The sequence below is a fragment of the Magnolia sinica genome, chromosome 4 (genome assembly GCF_029962835.1).
Source record: "Magnolia sinica isolate HGM2019 chromosome 4, MsV1, whole genome shotgun sequence".
Taxonomy (NCBI): Eukaryota; Viridiplantae; Streptophyta; class Magnoliopsida; order Magnoliales; family Magnoliaceae; genus Magnolia; species Magnolia sinica.
The window spans coordinates 18,440,904-18,466,039 of record NC_080576.1 but is presented as its reverse complement, the minus strand read 5'-3'; the positions used below and the strand labels follow the sequence as shown (position 1 = coordinate 18,466,039).

At 39.8% G+C, this 25,136-nt stretch overlaps 1 protein-coding gene across 2 annotated transcripts in view; it reads left to right on the top strand.

Annotated features, from left to right (window-relative positions):
- LOC131242652 (ran-binding protein M homolog) overlaps positions 1-22,306 on the top strand; it is a 41,257-nt gene extending 18,951 nt beyond the window's left edge. Inside the window, exons 6-10 of one of the 2 annotated variants that reach the window (XM_058241427.1) lie at positions 11,695-11,857; positions 12,162-12,230; positions 15,023-15,082; positions 21,411-21,497; positions 21,745-22,306. In XM_058241427.1, coding sequence (XP_058097410.1) covers positions 11,695-11,857; positions 12,162-12,230; positions 15,023-15,082; positions 21,411-21,497; positions 21,745-22,026 — 661 coding nt within the window. In that variant the 3' untranslated portion in view covers positions 22,027-22,306. The remainder of the gene's footprint in view (positions 1-11,694; positions 11,858-12,161; positions 12,231-15,022; positions 15,083-21,410; positions 21,498-21,744) is intronic. The other variant, XM_058241428.1, reaches the window with a different exon arrangement.
- Positions 22,307-25,136: the final 2,830 nt, after the last annotated feature.

Here is a 25,136-nt window from a genome sequence, read left to right as displayed (position 1 = left end):
CTCTCTCTCTCTCCTGCTATGCCTCATTTGCAGCCGGGACGTAGATGCATCTTTTCGAAATTAAAGGGGGTGGGGTTACCCAGTTTGGTTAGGTCGTGTCCGTGGGGCCCACCTCAATGTATGCGTTGTATATCCATGTCGTCCAATTGTTTTGCTACCTCATTTTAGGGCATGGGCCAAAAAATGAAGTAGATCCAAATCTTAGGTGGACCACACGACAGGAAACAATCATCATTGAACGCCCACCATTAAAAGCTTCCTGTGGTCCACTGTAATGTTTGTTTGCCATCCAACTTATTGATAAGGTCACATAGACCTAGATGAAGGGAAAACACAAATACTAGCTTGATCCAAAACTTTTGTGGCCCCTAAGAAGTTTTCAATGGTAGGCGCTCAATCCCCACTTCTTTCTGTGTTGCGGTCCACTTGCTTTGGATATGCCTTGTTTTGGGGCTCATGCTGTAAAATTGTCTGGAAAAAATGGATGGACAATATGGATATAACACATACATCATGGTGGGATCCAAAAAACTTTGCCACGTCAACACAATACTGACCTTGGTGCTGTGTTCTACACTATGCAATCTGAGTTCGATGGATGGATGATACGGTGGTGGTTAAAAATTACTTAGAAATTGCTTGCTTGAATAAAAAATAATTCGAATTAGATCATCCATATTATGGGCTCTAGATTGGATTTGTCATGAACCAAACGTTGCATTTAAACGGTGGGCCAATCGTGATGTTTATTGGAAATCCACGCTGACGACTAGGTGGGTCACCTAACGTTAGGTCCATGCCCAAAAATCAGTCCCATTCGTGACTCAGGTAGACCACACGATTGAAAATAATGTACAGGGCAACGCTCGCCCACCAAGTTGTTTCCCTTGGTGTGGCCCACATGAATCACGTTTGGGCTTGATTTTTGTGCCTCATGCCTAAATTTTGTTGTGGCATCTAATGGTTGGAATGGATTCATATAATCATCACGGTGGGCCCTGTAAAAATCAAAGATGGACATTTCTCCAAATTCTTTTCTTTGGTGTGGCCCACTTGAATCATAGGTTAGCCTGTTTTTTGGTCTGGGCCTAACGTGAGATTACACAACTAATGGTCAGAGTCGATTTCACATGCACATCAAGGTGGGCCCCATAAAAATCAAGGGTGTCCCACAATTTTTTTTTCCATTCAATCACCACTATTTCTGTGGTGTGGTCCACTTGAGATTTACATCTACTTCACTTTTGGGCCCATGCCCTAAAATGAGTTGGCAAATGGGATTTGTTGAAGCAGGCCTATCCTGTATTGATGTCCCTTGATTTTTTCATATTGGTTGAACGATCCTGATCGTTGAATTGTGGATAGTTGTTTGTTGAAACAGGACCATTGGATGTTTTTCTTTCTTAACTATCCAATAAATCTCGAGTTTTTTAGTGCAGTTTTGGACTGTTTGGTGACTCTATTTTTGCCAAAATTGAAGCTATTATGGCGAGCTTGATGGAGATTTCCTCACCACACCATTGACCATTTCTCATTTCCATTGAAATCATAATGATATTAGGGACAATGAGGAAATGCATGAGTAGAGAGAAAAAAAAAGGAGAAAGGGAAATCGATTAGGGGGGAGTAGGAAAGACAAGATGCGGATTGAGTAGGTTGCGGGGATGTGGCGACAATGGTAGAGCAGGGAAACAGAAAAGGGGAAGATGAGGGGGGCTGGCAAGAGGTTTACCGAAATTGACATCCCTTAGGAAGATAAGATCTTAGCCTCCGCTATATTGGAATACCCTACGCCGTATGTGGTCAGCTACCTGGGTGGATGGCTCTTGATCAATTTTCCAGAGTTTTCAGGTAAGCGGGTGTTGTCATGGATGTTTACATCCCCTTGGGATCGCGTGAACTCTTGCTACAGAAGTTTTGCCTTTGTTTGGATGAGCTCAGAAGGAGAGGTCAAATGTGCGATCAACTTGCTGGAAGATGAGAGTTTTAGGGGCAAGAAGCTTCGTGTTCAACGTTCGGGAAGAAAGGAGGAGGTGGGCAACTTGCAAAATTTCAATATGCATAACCAACAAAACTCAACCAAAGTAGGAAACCACTCGTCATTTAAGGATGCAATGCTGGGCGGACAACATTTACAAACCTTCCAAGCTTCGCCAATAGAAGACGCTGGACACGATTTTACCTTCGGGGTGGGGTGGGGAACCAAGTATCAATGTGAGACCGGAACTTATCGACAATGCTTTCGTCACACTACGATGGTCCCTTTTTGTAAAAACCGTCTCAAGAGCGACTCTTTTCAAAGTCTAATGCTAGATTTAAGAATGAGACATTTCAGACTTGACTTTTTTGGACAAGCCTATCGGTGAAAACGAAGTCTGGATTCATTTCAACATGAAAGAGTCTCTTCTTCAAGCTATTCTTACGTGCTCTTCGTCTCTCAATGGACCTAACAAAAACCTCACGAGATGTTTAGGAAAAACCCATTTTGGGAGAGAGGCCTAATTTTTAGTATGGGGAGTCCCGATGGAGCTTTGGTTCAGAGACATGTTTTTGGCAATTGGTGTGTTTGGGTGAGCTTCTCGCTATCGATCTTGTGATCGAAGAGGGAGGAGAGCTCGATGTAGTTTGATTGTGTCAAGAAGAAGCAAAGCATCCTTGACCTAGAAGCAAGGTGTTTTATATCTGCTACGATATGGCCGTAAAGGCCGGTATGTATAGGTAACGGCCGTGACCGTTACACGATATGGGGGTGAAATGGGATAGTTGGGTTTTTGGGACCGTATCGACCGTTGACCGCTGTGGGGCATAACGACCGTTACCTCTTAACGGTAAAAAAAAAAAAAAAAAAAACCATTTTTTTGTTCTATTTAAATCCATACTCTCTCTCTCTCTCTCTCTCTCTCTCTCTCTCTCTTTTTCATTCCAAAAACTTTCCTAGATTATTCTATAGCAGATTTAGACCACTCTTACTATAGTTTTTAAGATTAAAATTGTAGAATAAAGCAATTTGGGTGAATAGAAGCTCTAAGGGTCATTTTTGTTCAAAAATAAAAAAAGTGGATTTATGCTTCCTTTTTTTTTTCCTGATTTCTAGTTCTAATGCTTGATTGTGATGTGTAAATATTAGAGACACAACCATGCTCATGAATTCACTAAACAACCAAATACAACACTCGCACCAAAGAGTGGACTGCTACACTACCATAAACATGTTCAAAACAAAAAAATGAATACATATTTGCAATATTTATATTATTCTAGATTTTCTAAATATATATTTTTAATTTTTTGGCCATATTTTTTCAACCGTTTTGGGCTATGGGCATAGTGTGCCGTAACGGCCGTTACATAAAGTTAACAGTGGCAACCGTTACACATTACGAGGTTGCAAAGGCTGTGATGACTGTTACAGGCCCCATAAAGGTCCATTATGGGATCGATATGGGCTTTTCAGGTTTTTTTTTCCCCATAAAAAAGAGAGACCATAATAGTTGACGTAACGGGCGTTGCAACCCATATCACAAAGATAACGGTGGTGGCCATTACGGCCACCGTTACTTTTATGGAATACCTCGGTTATGGGGGTCGTAATGGTTGTTACGCCCTTGTATCGAACGTTATGGCCAATACCTATATCGGTAACGGTGGTGACCCGATATGGAATTCCTTGCCCACAAGCCATTTAAGTGATTGTCGGAGATGAGAGTCTGAGGTTGACAATTCAATGAGAATCATTTTGGGGGGTTTCGCAGTGATGGGGGGAAAGTTTGGATGAGACGGGAAAATCGAACACTCTCCGATGGTGGCGCATCTCTAGCAGGATGTGGATGAAATGCTCTCTCAATGCTCCTCCCCTCCACCTGTTCATCTGCAAGCTCCTTGTCAAGTTCTTATTGGTGGGATGGTGGTTGGTGGAAATTGAATGGATGAGATTTCAGGAGAAAATGGTTCAGTGCATTGCTAGAGAAATGCGCTTGTGCTTTGGCTCGATGCAACAACCAAAGGAAGGCTCGTTCAGATAGTTGGTTTGGAAGTGGTTGTTGAGCCCGAACAACTTTAGCAAAGAGGTTCGGGAGTTGTGGTAGGATTTACCAACTTCGAACATGGTTCGGAGCTCATCCAAACTTGAACTTCTGGTTGTTGAGCCCGAACAACTTTAGCAAAGAGGTTCGGGAGTTGTGGTAGGATTTACCAACTTCGAACATGGTTCGGAGCTCATCCAAACTTGAACTTCGGGCCAAGGCAACTATGGACACCGCTCCTTCCGACATGTGTTCTAAACCTCACCATTATAACTTGAATTATGATCTCTTGCTCGTTTGTGCCTCCCCATGTGCAAATGACTCCTTTGCAATACGTGCGACTAATTTTCACAGAGGAACCCTCTCGAAATACTTAAGGGCCTATTTGGGCAGGTGTATTAAGTCGTATTAAAGTGGATGGAATTGGAAAAGATACATTAAATACATGTGTAAGGTATTGTCGTTGAATTGGGACTATCCCATATTTTCCAGCGTCGTGTTTGGAAAAAGAGTATTTGCAAATGTATAAACCATTTCTCCCCTTCATGTTTTATATTATATATTTTTTGTGTCGCCATCGAGGTGGGCCCCGTTTGGACAATCTGACCTGTTCATCGCGTAGGTCAGCTCGAGTGGGTCTTACAGGCCCTGACTTGGACTGGTTTGGATGATTAGGGACCCCACAATGGGCTTTGGAAGGTTTCAACAACAGGAGTTCATTTCCCTCCGTGCGGCCCACTTGAAACTCAGATTTGCCTCATTTTTTGGCCTATGGCCTAAAATGATATGGAGAAACGGGTGTATGGCGTGGATTTATCATATACATCAAAGTGGGGTCACGAGTGGGACACCCCACCCCACCTAGGTGAGCAGTGACGTGAGTGGGTCTTCCCAACCCACATCACTTGTAGTGTGGTCCGCCTGATTGTTGAATCAGCCTGATTTTTAGGCTTAGCGGTCAAAATAACTTGGTTAAAGAGGTGGATGGTGTGGATCTAACAACTAGCTCATTATGGATCCCACAAGTAGAAACCTACTCTAAAATTCTATGCATGCGACCATCATTTACGTTGGAGTTTTCCAGTCCCCTTGCACCTAACGGTGTGGCCAACCTTGGATGAGAATCAACTTCATTTTTGGATTTAAAGGCTAAAATGGAATGGAGAATCGGATGGACAGCTTGGATGAAACATGCGCATCAAGTTGGGACCATGAGCGGAGGCCCCGCCCTTCCTATATAAGGGATGGCGAAATCCCGCCCACAGCATGGTGTTTGGGCACCAAACCCAAGATGGCTTTCATCATCCTATTCAACTATCATTCCAAACATGCCAACAAGATGTATTAGATGAGATTATGAATACCACCACATCTAATACCATCTAATACACCTAGCCAAATAGGCCCTAAAGATCCTCCTTTACCACTCGACTCCTCGAATGCCCAGGAGGTCGACAACGCTAAGTCCGCGACGAGAACTTCATATTCTCCCTCTCGACTAACGCAATCTCATATCTAAGACAGACACAAGTCAGATTGATGAAGTAGAAACCAACCGGTATGATGACTCCGATAATGAAGAGAAATGCTGCTCTGAGCAAACAAATACCGCCATCGAATCGATTCTTGACGATGTGTTACAAAATCCGAATGAGGAGCCTCTAGCAATGGAAGCATTGTAACCTAAGTGGAATGTGCTGAAGGATGCTATAGTCGTAACTCCACTCTGTGTCACGACGGGCTCGACGGATTCCATCGTGGCATCTTTGGTGATGGTTGTTGATGCATAATCTTCTCATTTCGACATTCCCAGTAACATTAGTCTCTCCGAGGCTCAACTTAGTTGGTCCAAGGATATTCTTGAGAGATTTGGAATGGTGGGTATGTGTTTTGGTGTTAGGGAGGAAGATGTGTATGATTTCCTTCAATTCATAAAGAGTAAAGGAGCACAAAGGATTAATGAAGAAAAACTTTTAAAAGCTAAAAAATCTTCCTGGGGTTGAAGAGATTTACTGAGTTTGGAATGTTCGATCAATTATGATTCAGCAAACAACCCAAGTAGTAACAAAAGGGTGAGAATAGGAAGAGCAGGTGTCAAATGATAATTCTGTTGTGGAATGTTAGAGGGTTGGGCTATAACCTTAAGAGGGCCTGGGTTAAGAAGATATGCAGGAAATCGAAGGCTGATGTTTTTGCTTTGCAAGAGATGAAGCTTTAGTCTTTTGATAGGAGCATGTTAAATTCAATTTGGGGGTACTTAGAATTCTGAGTGGGCAGCTCGGGACGTTACTGGGTCTGTCGGGGGAATTCTTGTTGCTTGGAACACGGATGTTTGGAGAATGTTGGGCAACTTTTGTGGTTCTTTTTCTGTTTTAGTCGTTTTTCAGGGTTGTGATTCATATATATATTTTTTGGGTTTTCACAATGGTCTATGGTCCTTGTTCCCCCTCTATGCATGATCACTTGTGGGATGAGCTCTTGTCAGTAAGGTAGTGATGGGACATTTCGTGGTGCATTGGAGGTGATTTCAACGTCGTATGCTTCTCTTTCAAAAAATCCAATGGGGCAGGGTAACCACCGGCATGCGGAAATTTTCAGATTGGGTTGCTACTCACAATTTAGCTGACCTTCCTCTTGGTGGCGCTAAATTTACCTGGTCTGATAATCAGTCAGATGCCATCCCTTCTAGGCTCGATATATTCCTCGTATCCCAAGACTAGGTAAAAAAAATTCTCCCTTGCTAACCAACGGGGATTGCTGAGAGTGATTTCTGACCATAGGCCAATTGTGTTTGAGGTTATTCATGACAATTGGGTCCTAAAACCCTTCAAATTCGAGCTAGCTTGGTTGGAAATCGAAGGCGTCAACAACATACTTTCGGACCAGTGGTCTTCCTTCATGGTTACAGGTTATGTTGGCTTCAAATTGGGTCAGGAACTCAAGCTATTGAAAGGAAAAAAATTAAGATATGGAAGAAAGAAGTTCCGGGCTCTAGGAAGGCTGAATTCGAATCAATTTCGGCTAGAATTCATGACCTTGATCTTAAAGAAGAAGCTGGTTACTTGTTGGGAGAGGATATGGCTGAAAGGCTTGATTGGTCAGCTAAGTACAACTCCTCCAAAGAAGAAGAAATTAAATGGCGTCAGCACTCCAAGGCTTTGTGGTTGAAACAGGGGGGGGGGGGGGGGGGGTAAGACACTCAATTTTTGTCCATAATATGGCGAGCGCACGAGCCTGGGCTAATAGAATCAACAACTTGGTGGTGAATGGTGTGAAAACTTCATATAAAGAGAAGATTTTTGATGCTATTGTTCGATATTATAAAGAGTTGCTTACTTGTGATGCTTGGATAAGGCCGACTCTTGATAATCTTCAGTTCCCGTTGCTTTCATTAGAAGAGGTCGAGTCTCTTGAGAGGCCTCTTATGGAAGAAGAAATCAAGCTTGCCGTCGATTCGATGTGCGGTGGTAAGGCTCCTAGTCTCAATTGCTTCCTCATAATGTTCTTTTAGAAATGTTGGTTGATGGTGGGAAAAGATGTGATGGACTTCCTTTCAGAGTTATTTATTTATTTATATTAGAAGTTGCCTTACTAGTGATCTTGGCGCTACTTTCATTGCCCTAATACCCATGATAGAAGGGGCAGAGTTTTTGAAAGACTTTAAACCAATAAGTCTTATTGGGAGCCCTTAAAATATTCTAGCGAAAGCTCTCTTGCTAAGGTTTAGGGTTGTCTTGTCCAAGATCATCTCCAAAAATCAAGGCACATTCATAACAAGCAAACAAATTCTGGATGCAACCCTAATAGCTCACAAATTTATTGATTCAAGGCACATGGAAGGGAAGAGGGGATTAGTTTGTAAGCTTGATATAGAGAAAGCTTACGATCATGTTGATTGAAATTTTTTGGACTATATGCTTCAGAGGCTTGGTTGTGGCCCAAGGTCGAGAAGCTGGATTCAGGCCTACATCCAATCTCCTTCGTTTTTAATCCTTATCAATGGATCTATGTTCAGCTACTTCAAGGCCTCCTGTGGTATTAGACATGGCGATCCGTTGTGGTTGTATCTATTCATTGTAATTGTTGAAGCTTTTTGCATGATGCTTTATAAAGCTAAAGATAATGATCTAATTCGTGGCTTCGAAGTGGTGGATGTAGGAGTGCAAATCAGTCATTTACAATATGCGGACAATACGATTCTCTTTTGCAATGCAGATACGACGTCCGTTGAAAATCTCAATAAAATTGTGTTTTTTTTTTTTTTTTTTTTGAAGCGGTTTCGGGCCTAAAAGTGAATGTTGCTAAAAGTGAAATGCTGGTTATCTATGTTCAGAGAGACTTATGCAGTTGGTAAACAAGTTTGGGTGCAAGCAAGGATCCTTCCCCTCTTATCTCGGGTTGCCTCTCTGCATTGGAAAACTGACAAATTACTTGTGGGATAAAGTCATCGAAAGAAAATTGTGAACTTAGAAGCGCTGCTATCTTTTTATGGGAGCTAGGTTGGCTCTTCTAAAAGAGGCCTTCTCAAACATGCCTTTTTATTTTATGTCATTATTCAAGTGCCTGAAATCGGTGTTGGATTGTCTCGAGAAAATGAGAAGGGACGTTTTGTTGAAAGGGGCAGAGAGGAAAAGAGAAAATTCAATTTGAAGTGGGAGGATGTTTGTAAGCCTCTCAAGGAAGGAGGAGCTAATTTGAAAGATTTGGGCCTCATGAATGCCACACTTCTTGGGAAATGGTATTGGTGATTTAGCTTCGAAGCGGGTAAATTGTGGAGAGAACTCCTTGTCTTTAAATATGGTATTGAATCGGGGGATCGGAACATAAAATCTTCCTCTCCTTATTGCGCTTCAACTGTCTAGAAAGCAGCTGTGGCAACATAACATCTATTTCGTGAAGGAATTTCTTTCTCTATCGGTAGGGGGAATTGAAGTCGTTTCTAGATTGATATTTAGTGTGGGGTTAGGCCGTTGCGTGAGATTTTCCCGAGATTGGCTAGTCTTGCTCCGGATAGTTTTGCTATGGTGGATCTTTGCTATTCCATTGCTAGCAGCTCCATAGCTTAGTCTCTCACATGTTGGTGGAATCTTCAGATGAGGAATTTAAGGAGTTCCTTAGCTTACTCGATTATGCTCTCCATGCCTTCACCTCAAGATGAAGATTCGATGATTTGGAAAGCTCATACCTCTGGTATTTTTTTTGGTGAGATTGTTTTATAGCCTCTTCTTTGAGCTGCCGTTGCCCTCTTCCTTTTCATCATTGGTCGTATGGAGCACCCTTGTGGATCTCTGCTTTTGTGTGGCTCGTTGGTAGGAAGAGAGTTCTAACGATCAACAATTTTCAGAGAAGATCTTTGGTTCTTCCCAACATTTGCTTGATATGCATGAGGGATACAAAGTCGGTTGATGATATGTTTGTCCATTGTCCCTTCGCTCGCTTGACTTGGGAGCACTTCCTCGATTTATTCCATATGTTATGGGTGATGCTGAAATCTGTTGATCAACTTCTATGGGTTTGGCACGGGAGTGCGGTGGGTTAATGTTGAAAGGCTATTTGGAGACTTGTTGTGATGGGAATCATTTGGTTCATTTGGAAGGTTCGAAATGGTCGTTGTTTCAGAACAAGACCTCTTCCATTGAGGAGGCCATTTGTCTTGTCAAAATTGCCATTTTGTAATGGGCTATTTTTGTTAAATCAGCGGTTGAAGCTTATTTATTTTCTTGGTTCTTTTTGTAGCTATGCTATATTCTTTCCATGTTTGTGTGGCTTTTCAATAAATTTCAGCTATCTCAAAAAAAAAAAAAAGAAAAAAAGTTCACCAATCTCATTTGGACGAGGAAATAAATCTAATTTCAGTTTTGAGATATAATTTGGATAATTTAATTTCAATTACTTGTTTGCCACATGCAAGTTTTAAAGATAATTAATTGGTCATGTTTTCCTACATATCTTCTATGATTTATAAATTATATGAATTGATTATGAATATAATTGCATCACTTCAGTCAGATAGTGCATAGATTAGTACACCCTACACAAAGGAAACCTATTATGTGAACTTTTTTTAAAATTTTTTTAAAATTTTTTGTGCCTTTTTGATTTCTAATTGTGCATTTATGTCTTTTTTAACACCTACTGAAGTTTCATAGTAAAAGGTGACCAATTTCCCAATGTTTCCCAAAAATAGTGATGCATTACGTGATACATCTGATATTTCCCATGCGATAATCGATTTGTTTCCGTATCCCCCGAGTGCGATAAATTCACCGATAATGATACGGAAAACATTGTTTATAAGGAGGAATTAAGGTTTTAGGGAGAGACACCAATATGGTGCTCCATCATACGAACTTAGTATGCCCACTACATCTAATGTTTGTAATCCTGCCTAACCATATATATCCAAATTGACTCCATCCTTCCATTGATCATAGTCATCCATCCTCAATCTAATTCTCATACATATCAAGTGGACCATAAGATCTTAATTGTCAGAATTACCATGAATTGTGATGAAAGCATTTTAACGCTTGAAACAAAAGATCAACGGTTGAAAACAATCGTAAAAATCATTTGAAACCTTGGGGTATCGGTACTAGTGAAAAAACCACTTGGTTTATGGTTTGATCTACCAAATCTTAGCCATAAGAGTGTCCCTAGAAGACCAATGGATCCCTTAATGGGTCATATGGACCCCAACCTATTCTAATGTGTGAACCTAACAATACCCACATATGAGCCACTGCAATTGACTTCGTGAGGCGGGCGAAAGCACATTACGTCAAGAACTTGTACTCCCCATTTGTCCTCAGGTCTAAGGATTAGTCAAAGCTATATTCCGTACACAAATTGATCATAGTCCAGACACGATGGGTTTCTTGGCCTAAAGACTTGAATTGATCCTCCATTTCAAGCGTTTAACAGGTCCAATACCAGGAACCTATTCCTATGGCACACTTACAATCCTATGTAGGGTAAGGCATAGGCACACTGACTTGTCAAACCTAATGGTGAAGACTTTCCATTTCTATTCGTCATCGGTTCCCTATCACTCAGACGATTACATAAGAACATTAGCAACCATAGGATCCTACAACTTGCTAGGTGGTCATGGAATTATAGGGTACTGATATTCATGAAACACAACTCTCTCTTGGCTAGTGGCCATTATGTCCATACTTTAGTTCCCAAGGACAACCAGAGTAATCCCTCTCCTTCAACTCGAATACATGTATGATTTAAGATATACCCATGTACTAATTATGGCATTAATGACATGTCCAGATAGGACTTAATGTAATAATGTGTTGTGGATGCATGTGTACTGGTGGGTGGGTGTTTGTGTGCTTGCGTGTGGTGGATGGGTGCGTGTTTATGTTTGTACAATGGTTGAAAATTTTCCCCGCACCACGAGAGTGTCACTGCAAAAATTCTGGAGAAGTCTATTGGAGCATTCAGTCACACGGGCTTCTGCATTATTGATTCACAATTACTCATAGGACTGCTAAGTACTGGTTGGCATTAAATGATATCATTATCAAGATTGTTAACCTTTCATTTCCAAATACTTTTCATGAACATAAACTTCAGTTGTATCTTAAAAGAAGAAGAAAAAAAAACATGAACTTTAGTTGCCTTTTATACTTCTAATTCTTTTGTATGTGGAAATCAGGATCGTTCGCTCCTATTTGCTACACTATGGGTATCAAGATACACTTAATTCATTTGACACAGCAAGTAAAAGTACGCTTCCTCCTATTCCCGTAGCACAAGAAAATGGTGTTGCTGAACAAGGAGACATGTATGCACTTAGCCATCGAAAGATTCTTCGTCAGGTGAGAAGATATATTTGCTGTGAAGGTGTTAATGTATTGGCTTTAAGAGAAATTTAGTAGGTAATTGACAATCACATGAGCTTGAACTAACATTTCAGAAACAATGTCATTGTTGGCATTCTAAACTAGCGTCACCTATTCATGGAACTTTCTTCTGGATTTTGTTCAGTGTTTATAGTTGTTGCATGTCGTCTTCTGTTGTTTTCCAGATCAGCTACCACAAAAAAAACAGCCTTGTGATGTTGATTTTATTGTGTTAAAGATTTTGATTCATATGTCTGATCTATTGTATCCTCTAATGAAGCTCATCAGGAATGGAGACATTGATTCTGCATTGGACAAGCTTCGGGGATGGTATCCACATCTTGTGCAGGTAAACTGTTTACGGCACTAAATTCTTGTTGCCTCTGTTGGTCATGATATTGCTTTCATTTATTTATTTAAAAACCCTTCTGTAGTCTTACATGATAAATTTGAATTGCAGCTGGTTTAGGATGTATTGTTTTTCCTTTCTTATGCCATCGGGTGTGAATTAATGCCACAGTATGACTTGTTTAACTTGGAACATTAGGTTCCCTCGTAGATTATTTGGGATGATTACATGGTCTGAAAGCCGGTGCAATTTGTATTGCTGCATGCTACCCTGTCTTTGCTTTCAAGGTGTTAGGGGAAGTTGGACTGGGGTTTGAATGCTGGAGACTTTTAGTGTCTGTTCAAATGTTTGTATAAGTGTAAAAGCCTAAGAAGCAACAGAAATGCAAGTTGGTAGCAGGTGCAGCATCTCGTCAGAAGACCTGGGCTGCTAGTGTAAATGGCCTAGGATTAATTTCTAATGATGGAGACCTTTATCAGTTCTGATGCTCAGTTTCAATGGACACATGCTGATCTGCTTGTAGTTTTTCTAGGTTGATTGTATTTTGAGTAAATCAAGTGTAGAATAGCCAGTAGTACTTTTTTGTAAAGAGGCCGACAATTAGAAAAGAAGAAGAAGAGAAAACACAAACTTGGGTGGCAATACAGCAAGTGGCCCTAATAAAAAAAGAAAAGGGGAAAACAACTTCTGACTTTGACTATCCCTCTTCCAAGATCAGTCCCTCAAAAATATCCGCTGATGAACACTCCTGGAACTCTCTCTCCAGCGCCCAGTTAATGATCATGAGTAAAAATTTTCTTTTTAAGGACTCTCGAAATGGTTTTTGTCCTAAAAAGATCCTTCCATTCCTCTCTTCCACACACCCTGTAAGACGCCAAAGACTACCATCTTCCAGAGGATCTCCAATCGTCCCTGGAACAGACCACAGTGCCAATCCAACATCACTTCACCAATGGACTTATTAAATTATAAGTCTAGCAGACCCCAAATCGTTCAAGGAACAAGGACCAAATCTCTCTTACCAAAGAGCAATGAATGAAGAGATGATCGATAGACTCCTATATTGGGGAAAGCCATGTTATAATTCTTTAGGTTATTCCAACTCTAGGAGCTTTAACTCTTGGGTGCACTGGGGCCTTCCAAACTCTAGCACAAGAGGAGAAGAAGTGCCTGCCCTCGTCAGCAACAACAAGAATGATATCACTGAGAAATTGGCACTTGGAGACCATCTCCGAACTTCCTTGTCATTTATCCAGCTGTCAATATGAACTCTATGTAACCTCCATAATGGATATGCAAACAAAATCGTCACCTTATCTGACCTTTTTTTTTTCCCATTCAAATACTCCAAACCAAATAATTCCCTACCAATTCATAGCACTCCTGGACTTTTTCATCAGGTTCACAAGAGAGAACGAGCCCTTATAGGAAATTACAAGAGGAAAATCATCCAACTAAGCATCCTTCCATTTGAGAAAGGCCATTAATGCTGTTGATCATGTGCCTTCCATTTGATAGGACAACAAAAACCCGAATTGAAGGAGCATGGTGTAGATTGTGCTCTTCAATTCATTGGATACTCCTGCTTTTCAATTCATTGGATATTCCTGCTTTTCAAATGGTTGCACACTGTATGTTTTCTAGTTTTAACCTGTTGTTTAGAAAGCCTTGGAGATCAATGCCTTGACTTATTTTTTAAGGATTCCAAAATTTTATTATAAAGCGAAAGGAGAAACAGAAGGATGACAAGAAATCTGAAAATCACAATTACAAAAACCTGGACCTTACATCAAATCCCCAGAAAAACCCCTTTGATATGAGCTGCGTTGGCCCATTCTGCTAACATCCACTTGACTTTTAAGGAGAACCACTCCTGGGGAGCATGACTTGCCCTTGAAAGAACGAGCATTGTGCTCCAGCCAAACTTCCCACATCATGGCCATGGCCGAAAGCCTCCATACAGCTTCCTTGCTTTATCTCCTCTTCCCTCTGTGCTATGCTTGCAGGAATGACGGAAAAGACTGTGGCATCACCCATTCCTTCTTGAACATACAAAGAATCAACCCTCATATTTCTAGAACAAATGGGCACCGCAGGAAACTATGTTTGACTGACTCCGCATCTCCAAGACACGTGGGACTCCTATTCGTAATGATCATATTTCTTGTCTGCAGGTTGTCTAGAGTAAGAAATTTGCTTTTCCTCACCAGCCAAACAGAGGCAAGAACTCGGAGAGGCCCTTTGTATTTCCAAATGAAGAATAGAGGATCCCCATAATAAATGGGATGTAAAGCCACATAACAAGATTTGCTGGAGAAATGACCAACCTTGACCTGCTGCACATTGCTTAAAATGCCTTGAGGTTGTCCCTTGAAATGCCATCTTGATTTTTTGGTTTTGAAAGTTGAAACCACGGGCTTGAAATTGAAATTTTGGTGTGAATTTATTCTTCCTTCTGGAATGAAGTTCTTTCACTATCATAAATTGACATTTGGTGCAAATATATCAATCTATTTGCAATTAAGTTCTTCTACGACAATAGATTCATTTTGTTACTCAATAGCATTCTTACAATTTGCTATTACCGCAGATACTACCTTCATTATAGACTGATTTGAATTACTATTATCCATTGTTGTTATTGTTGTTCTTATAAGATCTTGTTTCTTCCTAATCCTTGTATCTAAAATTTACCCACAATATAGTATGCTTAATTTATCAATCTCTTTTAGCTAAATGTTCTTTGGGATGCATGTCGTTTGACTAAAAAACTGTGCATTTGCTTCTTGTAGGATGACACATCAAGTATTTGCTTTCGTCTTCATTGCCAAAAATTTATTGAACTTGTTCGGGTAATTATCTTTACTTATTTGAATGATAACTTACTGCAAATGTTTCTTGTTTGATACAAGTGATGCAGCATTAATACATTGTATTATTTTGCCGACATTTATTAACATACTGTATGTGATGCTAAATTAGATGTTTGGAGGAAAGCTTCAGAGCATGGTATTCTGTAACGGTAATGGTGGCCATAACGGCCACCATCGTTACTGTTATGATATGGGCCATTATCCCCCCTCCTCTCTCCTAAAAACCCCTGTATCGGCCTTGTAATCGTTAAAACCTCATAATGCTTAATGGTGACCACCATTACCGTTACATAATGGCCATAACGTTACATAACCGTTTTTGCATGCGTAGCTTAAGAGTCTAGAGGCTTAAAAATTAGCAAAACCAAGATGGAGTCTTAGGAGCACAACTTCAATACAAATATTAGAGAGGCAAGCCCATGGTTTTTACTGATGGTCAAGGGATTCGTCATAGTCTTTTTTTTTTTTTTTGGGGGAGGGGTGGTTTGATTAATGAAGAGCAATAAGCATCCACGCTCATACTAGATTCTTTGGTTCAAGAAAGGAAAGTGGTTTTTGTTAACTGTTGGAGCTTATTTTTCTTCTCTACAGATTTAAGTACAAGGACAAGGTGGAGTGTGACACGGTCCCCATGGATGCATGCTACATTTTGTTAGGAAGACTTCGGTTGTGGGGCCGAGATATTGTGTGCATTTGACTTGGACTAACACCTATTTCTTTGTCAAGGACAGTGTTGATATCACATTGCGCCCAATGAGATATCTTCCAACACTCAAATCTAATAAAGAGGAAGGTCAGAAATCAATCAGTATATAGAAGTCTAAAGAAGAAAGGAAAAAGACTGACATCATCCATGTCTTAGTTGCTAAGGGCCTGTTTAGATACACCTTTATGAGTTACTTTTTTAACTTATGGCAACAAATAAGCTATGTTTTAAATAAAATTTAGTTTGGTAACAACCTTTGTTAAAGTAACTTATTAGCTTAAACTTAGCCATAAGTTAAACATTTTTACTTTTCGACTACTTTTTTTTCTTCTCTCGCTTTCTCTCTCCCTTGTCTTTTTCTCTCTCCCTCTTTCTCATCTCTCCACGTGATGGACAATCCATATCAAAGGTGGCCCCAAATGATGCAAGGTCCACATTGAAGGTGGGTCCCACATGATGGATGGTCCACATCGAAGGTGTGCCCACATAATGGACAATTCATATCAAAGGTGGGCCCTTAATGATGAATGGCCCACATCCAAAGCGGGCCTCGTATGATAGATCACCCACTTTGAAGGTAGGGTCCACATGATGGATGGTCCACATTAAAGGTGGGCCCAACATGATGGATGACCCACATCAAGGTGGGCCCCACATAATGGATGGTCCACATCAAATTTCATCCCCTAATGATGAATGACCCACATCCAAGGTGGGCCTTGTAGGATGGATGGCCCACTTCGAAGGTGGGGCCCGCACGATGGATGGTCCACATCAAAAGTGGGCTCTGCATGATGGCTGTGAACATTGAAGGTGGGCTTTGCATGATTGACGATCTACATCTAATGTCAGACATGATGAACGGCCCACATCCAAGGCGGCCTTGGATGATGGATAGCCCACATTGAAGGTGGGCCTTACAAGGTGGATGGTCCATATTGAAGGTAAGCCCCACAAGATGGACGGTTCACATTGAAGATATGGCTTAGGTGGTCCAACCCCAACATAATGAACGGTTCACATCAAAGGTTGGCCCCCCATGATGGATGGTGGATAGTAAAGGTGGACCCACATGAATAAATACAACTTGGAAGAGATTTTAATAGAAGTTAATAAAAAAAACTTGGAAGAAAAGAGTGAGGAGAAAGAGATTGATGGAAGAGATTTAAAAACTACTTATGTGATGTGGGAAACCATACAAACTTTTCTAGTTTTTGGTTGATACGTATGTTGTTTACCAAACTTCCTATTTGTTGGATAAGTTGAAACCAAGACAAGCTGCTTGAGGCATGACTGCATAAGTAGCTTGAGCAAAATGACTTACGATCCAAACTATTCCTAGAGAAGGAGCAAAACAGTTGGATGTCCCACCTCTCATGTAGACTTATTATTATTATTATTATTATTTTTTAATTTTTTAATTTTAATTTAATTTAATTTAATTAATTAATTAATTATTTTATTTTATTTATATATATATATATATATATATATATATATATATATATATATATATTTTGTTGTGAATATCAAGACTTGTTGCTTGAAGAACGCCTAGCTGAACTTCCTCCTATGAGGAGCATTCATATTGACTTGGCATTAAGTTCGAACATATACCAAATCTTGTACGGTACCGAACAATGCCCAACCAAACAAGCTTAACTTCTGCTGGTTGAATGGTCTGGCATAGAGGAGTTCTAAATAAGAAAGAGAGAAGAAAAAGAGGCAAAAGAAAGATATCAAAGAGAGTGGAACCAAGTACTGAGAAGCTGTAAATGAATATCGCTGCTAGAAGATGTTTAAAGAAGGTGATTTGGTTATGATTTATCTCCATAAAGAAAAGTTCTTGATAGGAACTTACAACAAGCTCAAGTATGAGAAGATTGGACTACGGCGAGTCAAGAGAAAGTTGGGTGGCAACACCTATGAGATTGAGTTGCTAGATAACTTGGATATCTCACCAACTTTTGATGACGGATTTGTTCGAGTACCATGGCGAGGTGCTTGATATGTAAAATGAAGTTAATTACCGATATGGACAAACAACTCAAGAAATGAAAAGAAAAAAATTGAACAAATGTTGCAGATGAAGACCTTTAGCACTCGACGAGGCTAGTCCAACTTATACTTGATGAATTACTACAACATGTTTAATTTTGAATGTATATGGATCATGGGCGACTAATTGAAAAGATTGGATCCAGACGTCAACTACTTTTATGAAGCGTCCAACTCGTTTAAGTCGAGTTCTTTCCAACCCGAGGGGATGATGTAGGCCATGGCCCACCATAGGGCCCAACGTGTTCTAATTTTGGATTGTTTGTTGCTAGGTTTACGGCTTAAAATGTCAAGAATTGCAACTTATTACTTGTGGAAGATATGGAGGCTAATTTGAAGATTTGATTAAAGATTTTGAGTATTATTTCATACATTTGCTTGTATTATTATTAGGCTTGTTGCCATCTTAGGTAGATTAGATTAGTTTGATATTAATTAATATTGATTTGATATCAATTTAATAGTTGGGGTATTTTCATAAAAGATTCATAGGGTTTGTCTTTAGGGTCTATAAAAGGCATATATTTGAATATTGGTATCGTATTGGCCGATATGGCTGTATCATATCTTTATCGGCACGAGACAATACATGATATGGGGTCGTATTGGCTCGATACAAAAAAATGACCCATGTTGGCCTGTATCAGCCAATACAACCCGTATCGGCGCCAATGCAGTGCACCTATATTGGCATAGATTTGAATATTGGTATAGTATTGGCTGATACAGTTGTATCGTATCTGTATTGGCACGAGACAATACATGATATGGGGTTGTATTGGCCTGATACAAAAAAATGACCCATGTCGGCCTGTATAAGCCAATACAACCCGCATAGGCGCCAATGCAGTGCACCTATATCGGTCAGACTGATATGGGCTTAAAATGCACGAACTGGTCCACCATGTTTGATTTTACCGTTTCCTCTCTACTTCTTTCGAACTTTTTCACCTCAGGGTTTGTTTGAGATCCATTTTTGACCGGATCTACACAAGTTTTGAATATCAAAACTTGGTTTTTTAAAATCAAATCTATAGATTGAAGTGGAGGTACCTGGGTTGGGGAAAATCCAGGAAAAAGTAAAATACCTAATTTTTTGTCTATTATTGCTGAAATCGATGCAAAATTATAGTATAAACCCAAATCGAAGGAATTATGTTTTATTTGTTCTTGATTTGAGGATTTTTTGATTTAATTTTTCCCTATCTACGCTGATAGAGACAATGTAGTGTGTGTGAGTGATCCAAGGTTCAAGCCTTGGTACTTGGATTGATGCATGAATACCCTTCTAATGCTATAGATATATAGATTTCTTCTTGATTTGGAGATTTTTTTTTTTTCCCATTTATTGTCGAATTTTCTGAAAGTTTTTGATCTATTTTTTCTTTTTTCTTTTTAAAATCAAATTGTGTAATGATGATGCATGAATACCCTTCTAATATTATGGATATGTTGATTTCTTCTCAATTTGGGGATTTTTTTTTTTTTTTTTAAATTTTTCAATCAAATGGTGTAATGATGCATGAATACCCTTCTAATACTATAGATCTATAGATTTCTTATAGATTTGGGGATTTATTTTTATTTTATTTTTCAACTTTTTCCTATTTATGCTCTTCTTTTTTTTTTTTTGAAAATTTCAGATTTATTTTTCCATTTTCAATCAAATGGTGTAGTGATGCATCAATTCCCTTCTAGTACCATTGATCTACAGATTTATCTCGATTTGGAGATTTTTTATTTTTTAATTTTCCTGATTTATGCTCAAAATTTCTAAAATTTCATATTTATTTATTCTTTTCTTTTTTCAACCGGACATACAACATTCTTACCAATGAATGGTCTGATATGCTATTGAATACATGGTCAAAATACACGCACACACAAAAAAGAAGAAGATTCTTGCGTATCTGATTTTTTCTTCTTCTATTTATCTAATATTTTCCGCAAAAATTTTGCTAAAATTTCTATCTATCCGATACAAGTTGATACGCTGATACACGATGCCATATCGTACCATTTTTTGGTTGGGCTGATACACTCGCCGATACCGATATTCAGAACCATGATAAAAGGGGAGTGGTGTCAGTGGCAGGCGTTCCACATTTCTTTGAGTTGTGAATTTCAAGTATTGTAAGGGGAGAAATTTGAAAATCAATAAAGTTTTTTCTCTCTCTACTCTAATATTCCTTGTGACTGTATGCACATTTATTTCTTTGCCATTTTGGGGTCGAGATCTTATTGACTTGAAAACTGGGTTGCACCAAAAGGGATCAATAAAGACATGTACGAGGGCGGCGTTACAAGTGTGGGAATGCCTTGGTGAGACTAATGTGTTCCTAATGTTGCTAGATTTTCAATACAGACTCGAATTAAGCTCCTATATTTTTGCACTTGCTATGGATGAATTAATTGCATTATGCTCCTATCTGTTTGCACTTGCTATGGATGAATTTAGTTAATCACTTATGTTTTAAAACATTACTCTGGTGATTCTATCAGACAATTGTAGACACGCTTTCCATGGCTTAGAAAATGAAGGCTGAAACCTATAAAAGAAGGATCAGATTATCTGGTCGTGTGATTTTTGCATGGTAGCTGAATAAATGTATGCTGGACCTGATGGACAGTGCAAACTGGCCAATTGTACTGTCCAAATGTCCTAATTAAGCAACAGTGCAAATGGCATCAATTGATAATTTGCATACATATGGACATATATATGAGGTCTCTTTTGCAACTAGTTGGACAATAAAGTTATTGTCCAATTAGTGCCTAATTAGCAATGTGCCATGTGCAAAGGAGGTCCGATCTGTGTCTAACAGGTTGGCCCCAAATCAGGCTAGTATGTCATATTCTTGCCCACATGTGTTTTGGATGAGGTTGCTGGCTGTCCTTTGTTTTCTAGAGTGTGGACCACATGATGAGTGAATTGGCCCAACTTTTGCATTGTATGTTCTTCATGGGGGGCCAACTTTTTGTACAGGTTGGATGTGGTACGCACCTGACACATTGAGACTTATGAACTAGTTGGATGATAGCTTCATCATCCAACTAGTTGCTCATGAAACCACACACACAGACACGTGTGTGTGTGTGTGTATATATATATAAAATCAGTGTATGTATAATTGGTTCCTTTTGAATAATATAATTTTAACATTCATGGAAATCCTTAACACAGACCGTGAATATGATAAATGGTATCTACTTGTGAGAGGTTGCTCCTTATGGTGATATTTAGAATCCGGACAGCATTATAGTTGAACCAAAGAGAACCCGAAACTATGAGGGCTGGTTTTAAGTTGTTTTCGAAACTTCCTATAAATGTCTAATATGCCCTTCTGTTGTTTTAGAATCCATTAGATTTGGAAAGGTGGAGTCAGATGGCTAATCTGTGTTAAGGGGAGCACAACAATTGATGTGTATCCTCTATATTTGATTTTGTGTTTAATTGTCTTTGATCAGATTTCTTCACTTATATTACATATGAAAATATTGTAAGATTGTGGTAGTTTGACATTCATTTCACCGGATGCATAGGTTGGGCACCTGGAGGATGCTGTGAAATATGGACGGGCTGAACTGGCGAAATTTTTTGGGGTAGCATCATTCCAGGGTCTACTTCAGGTACGTTTTGAATTTCCTGTCCGAAAACTCAAATATTGATACCCGTATATCTCTGACCTATATATTTCTGTTTCTTTATTGGTTGCCAAATTAGCCTACTGTAGTTCTTTTTTCCTTTGATTATTTTCAATGCCAGTATCTCCACGCCATACACTTTAGTTTGTTTTGTAGATAAACATGCCAAGCTGTACATCTTTCTCCTGTGTGTGCTCTTTTTCACCATTGAAACCTGTTTTTTTTTCAATAGGACTGCATTGCATTGCTGGCGTATGAAGAACCTCTGAAGTCATCTGTCGCATATCTCCTCGGCATGTCCCAGCGAGATGCCGTAGCTGATGCTGTAAATGCCGTGGTGTTATCAACAAACCCCGACCTGAAAGATTCACAGAGTTGCTTGCAATCTTGCCTTGAGAATCTGTTGCAGCAGCTGACGGCTTGCTGCTTGGAAAGGCGGGCATTGAATGGGGATCAAGGGGAGGCATTCAATCTGCACAGAGTCCTAAAAACTGGGAAGCGGGGTAAGCGGTAGTTTGCATATTCCACTGGTTCATCTTCTGATATTCTTCCCTTTGCTCTCGTGGCCAGCTGACCTTTATTTGCAGACTACACTTTATCTGATAGAATTAGATTTGGCTGTAGCATCTACTATAGAGAGGCCCTTGTAGTTTAGCTGTCTCCTACAGTAATTCCTGATTCTGTTCTAGATATATTGAGAAGGGGTTCCAATATCCATCTGTAAGTGCTCTGTAATTGAGATTGATGAATAAAATCTCTTAAAATGAAATCATGCATGATGATTGTTCCTGCTATTGTCTGTGGGAGCCGAAATGGACAATCTGTTGAATCAGCCGAATGACAAGTGAGCTCAATGTGTGGAAGAGTAGAATTGAAGACACATGGTCATTTTGTTCAATTTCGAAGCATGGTAACATCCAAATGGCAGCCTGAATATATAGTTGGAGATGTTTGTGTTGCTTGTTTTGTATTTGGGGGGATTGGCATGGATACTGTCACAGCATTTCAAATATTGGCAGGGAGCTGGGTTCTCGCATTTATGTGGTTGTTTGGATGCATCCAAAGTCTTGTTCTGCACATGCTAATCCAGCATTGATGGCATGTACACAGGTTTAGTCAAGCAGCTTTCTGCAGACTACATGTGTTTGTCAAGTAACTCATGTAGACAAGAAGAGGAAAGTGAGGACAACTGGTACAATCCAATATTGCCGTTGCTCAAGGATACTGCCCTTGAAAGGCTAGATGGTTTTGATATGCTAGAAGTCTTGTATGGTGTATGCTGGAAAATTAGGTTCCATGCACATGCATAACATGTGCCACATGTTCTCCACGTGTGTAATCGTTCATATTTAAGCACCCACATGTGCCGTGTGCCAACCATTGTGCATGTGCACCATAATGTCACGTGTGCTACTAACTATCTTTAGCTCTCCACATCTCCTCAAGTGCTTAACAATAGCACATGGTACAGGTAGTTCTGCAGTGCGGGACTTGCAGTGCATGTGTAGGACAACAAGTGCTTAGTGACAAAACTAGGTACATGTAGTTTTTGCATTGTGCAGGGTAGCAAGTGCTTGAAGACAGGCCCTGAGTATGGTAAGCAAGTAAATGAGATGTCCCTAATGGATCCATGACTAGTGCGTCTGATGACCTTACATGATATTTTGCAGTGGCACACGTGCATTGATGTGCGGCTATCAGAAAATTGAGCACCAATGACTATTTGGTGTGAGCGCATGACCTACCATAACTTGCCCAAGTACAGTATTACTCAATGAGCACTGGTGCAACTGATGTGGGGACTGCCTGATTGTGTGCTCGGGAATGTCTGAGGCGAGCCTCACATGATGATTGACCTCGATTACACGAAAGTGTGTTAAGGGACTTTCCCAATCTCCTCAAATTGCCTTAGCATTACTCTGGATGGTACAGGTGGATGACATCTGTACCTTTCTTCTACTGGGCCAAGTTGTGGATGGAGTGTGCCCACTGATTGGACTCTTTGAGTGTTGCGATTTACAATTGGGAAGTTCAGCAAAAGTCCAATAAGCGGACCACGTTCAATGAACAGAAATCTCCAGTGGATGTCTGGATCATAAGACTGGCGTGATCTTTGGCAGACTCGTGTAAGTTGTGGATTGTAATCAAGACTATTAGACATGCTTGATTGTAATAAACTAATGAAATAATCTATTACATTGTACTTAACGGGAGTTTTATACTGTCATTGTCAATCCTTGGTCTAGATAGATAATCTATTACATTGTGCTTACGGGAGTTTTATACTGTAAATGTCAATCCTTAGTCCTGATGGAAGAGAGTTGCATCAGATGCCAAAACCTCCAACATAAATTTGAACAATAAGACTTGATGACCCATGGCGTAACTTCACCTTCGATGGAATGCAACGGTGGAAAAAGATTATGTAGATCCCTGGAAAATAGAGATTTTGGTTGGGCATTCGTTAAAATTATTTACACGCTGTATGATTCGACCAGATAGAAAGGCCTTTCTCACTGTGCAGATTCCATGCATCTTGAATCAGGTGAATATAATAATCAGGTGGGCCACACATTTCTGGAGATAGAATCTAAACCATGGATGCGGATTTCCTGCAAAAGCTTCTGCAGGAAGTTCCTGCACCAGGATGCAAGGTGGGATCCACCGTGATGTTTATGAGAAATCCAACAAATATCCAAAACTCAACTGTACCATACAAGATGAAACAATGGGGAAAGGAATTCCTACCGTTGAAACATTCCTAGGCTTCACCTTAATGTTTATATGCCATCCAAACTGTTTATAAGATGATTTTCATTGGATGATGTGAAAAAACAAAAAACTTATACCAATATAAAACTTTTGTGGCTATATAAATATTTCAATGGTGGTTGCTAAGTCCCCATTGTTTCCTTTGGTGCGGCTCATTTGACTTTTGGATCCACCTTTTTTGTTGCATTTACTAAAATGAGTTTGATAAGACAGATTCTGGACATTAAATTTATCACAAACATTGCGGTGGATCCCACCTAGAATCGTTGCGCAGGAACTTGGTATGAAAGGCTTTTGCAGGAGATCCACGTCCCTAAACCATTGGTCCATTTACTTTTCTTAGCTTTTCATTTAATTTATACAGTGGTGGTTCAAGTGCATCTAATGGCATGACATGAGCCCAAAAATAAGGTAAGTCTAAATCTCATGTGCACCACACTACATGAAAAGTTTTGATTCACCACCCCATAAAAAAAAACCTCTTGAGGGCTACCAAAGTTCTCGACGATGAAGCTGATATTTGTATCTTTCATTTATCCAGTAATTAATAAGTTGGATGGCAAATAAACATTACGGCGGGGTCTTGGAAGTTTTTAATGGTGGGTGTTTAATCACCTCCGTTTTTCCTGTAGTGTAGTCCACTTGCGATTTAGATATGTCTCGTTTCTGGGTTCATGGCCCCAAATGATCTAGAAAAATGGATTGGCGGAACACATACATCATGGTGGGGCCCACGGAGCAGTGTCCAGTTGCCACCTCGCTGCGTTCAGCGTCAGTGGGCAATCCACGTTCTCTTACCCGCGCATGCATAGTTTTCACGTGTGAGGCGAGTGCAGTAGCATTCTCCACTTA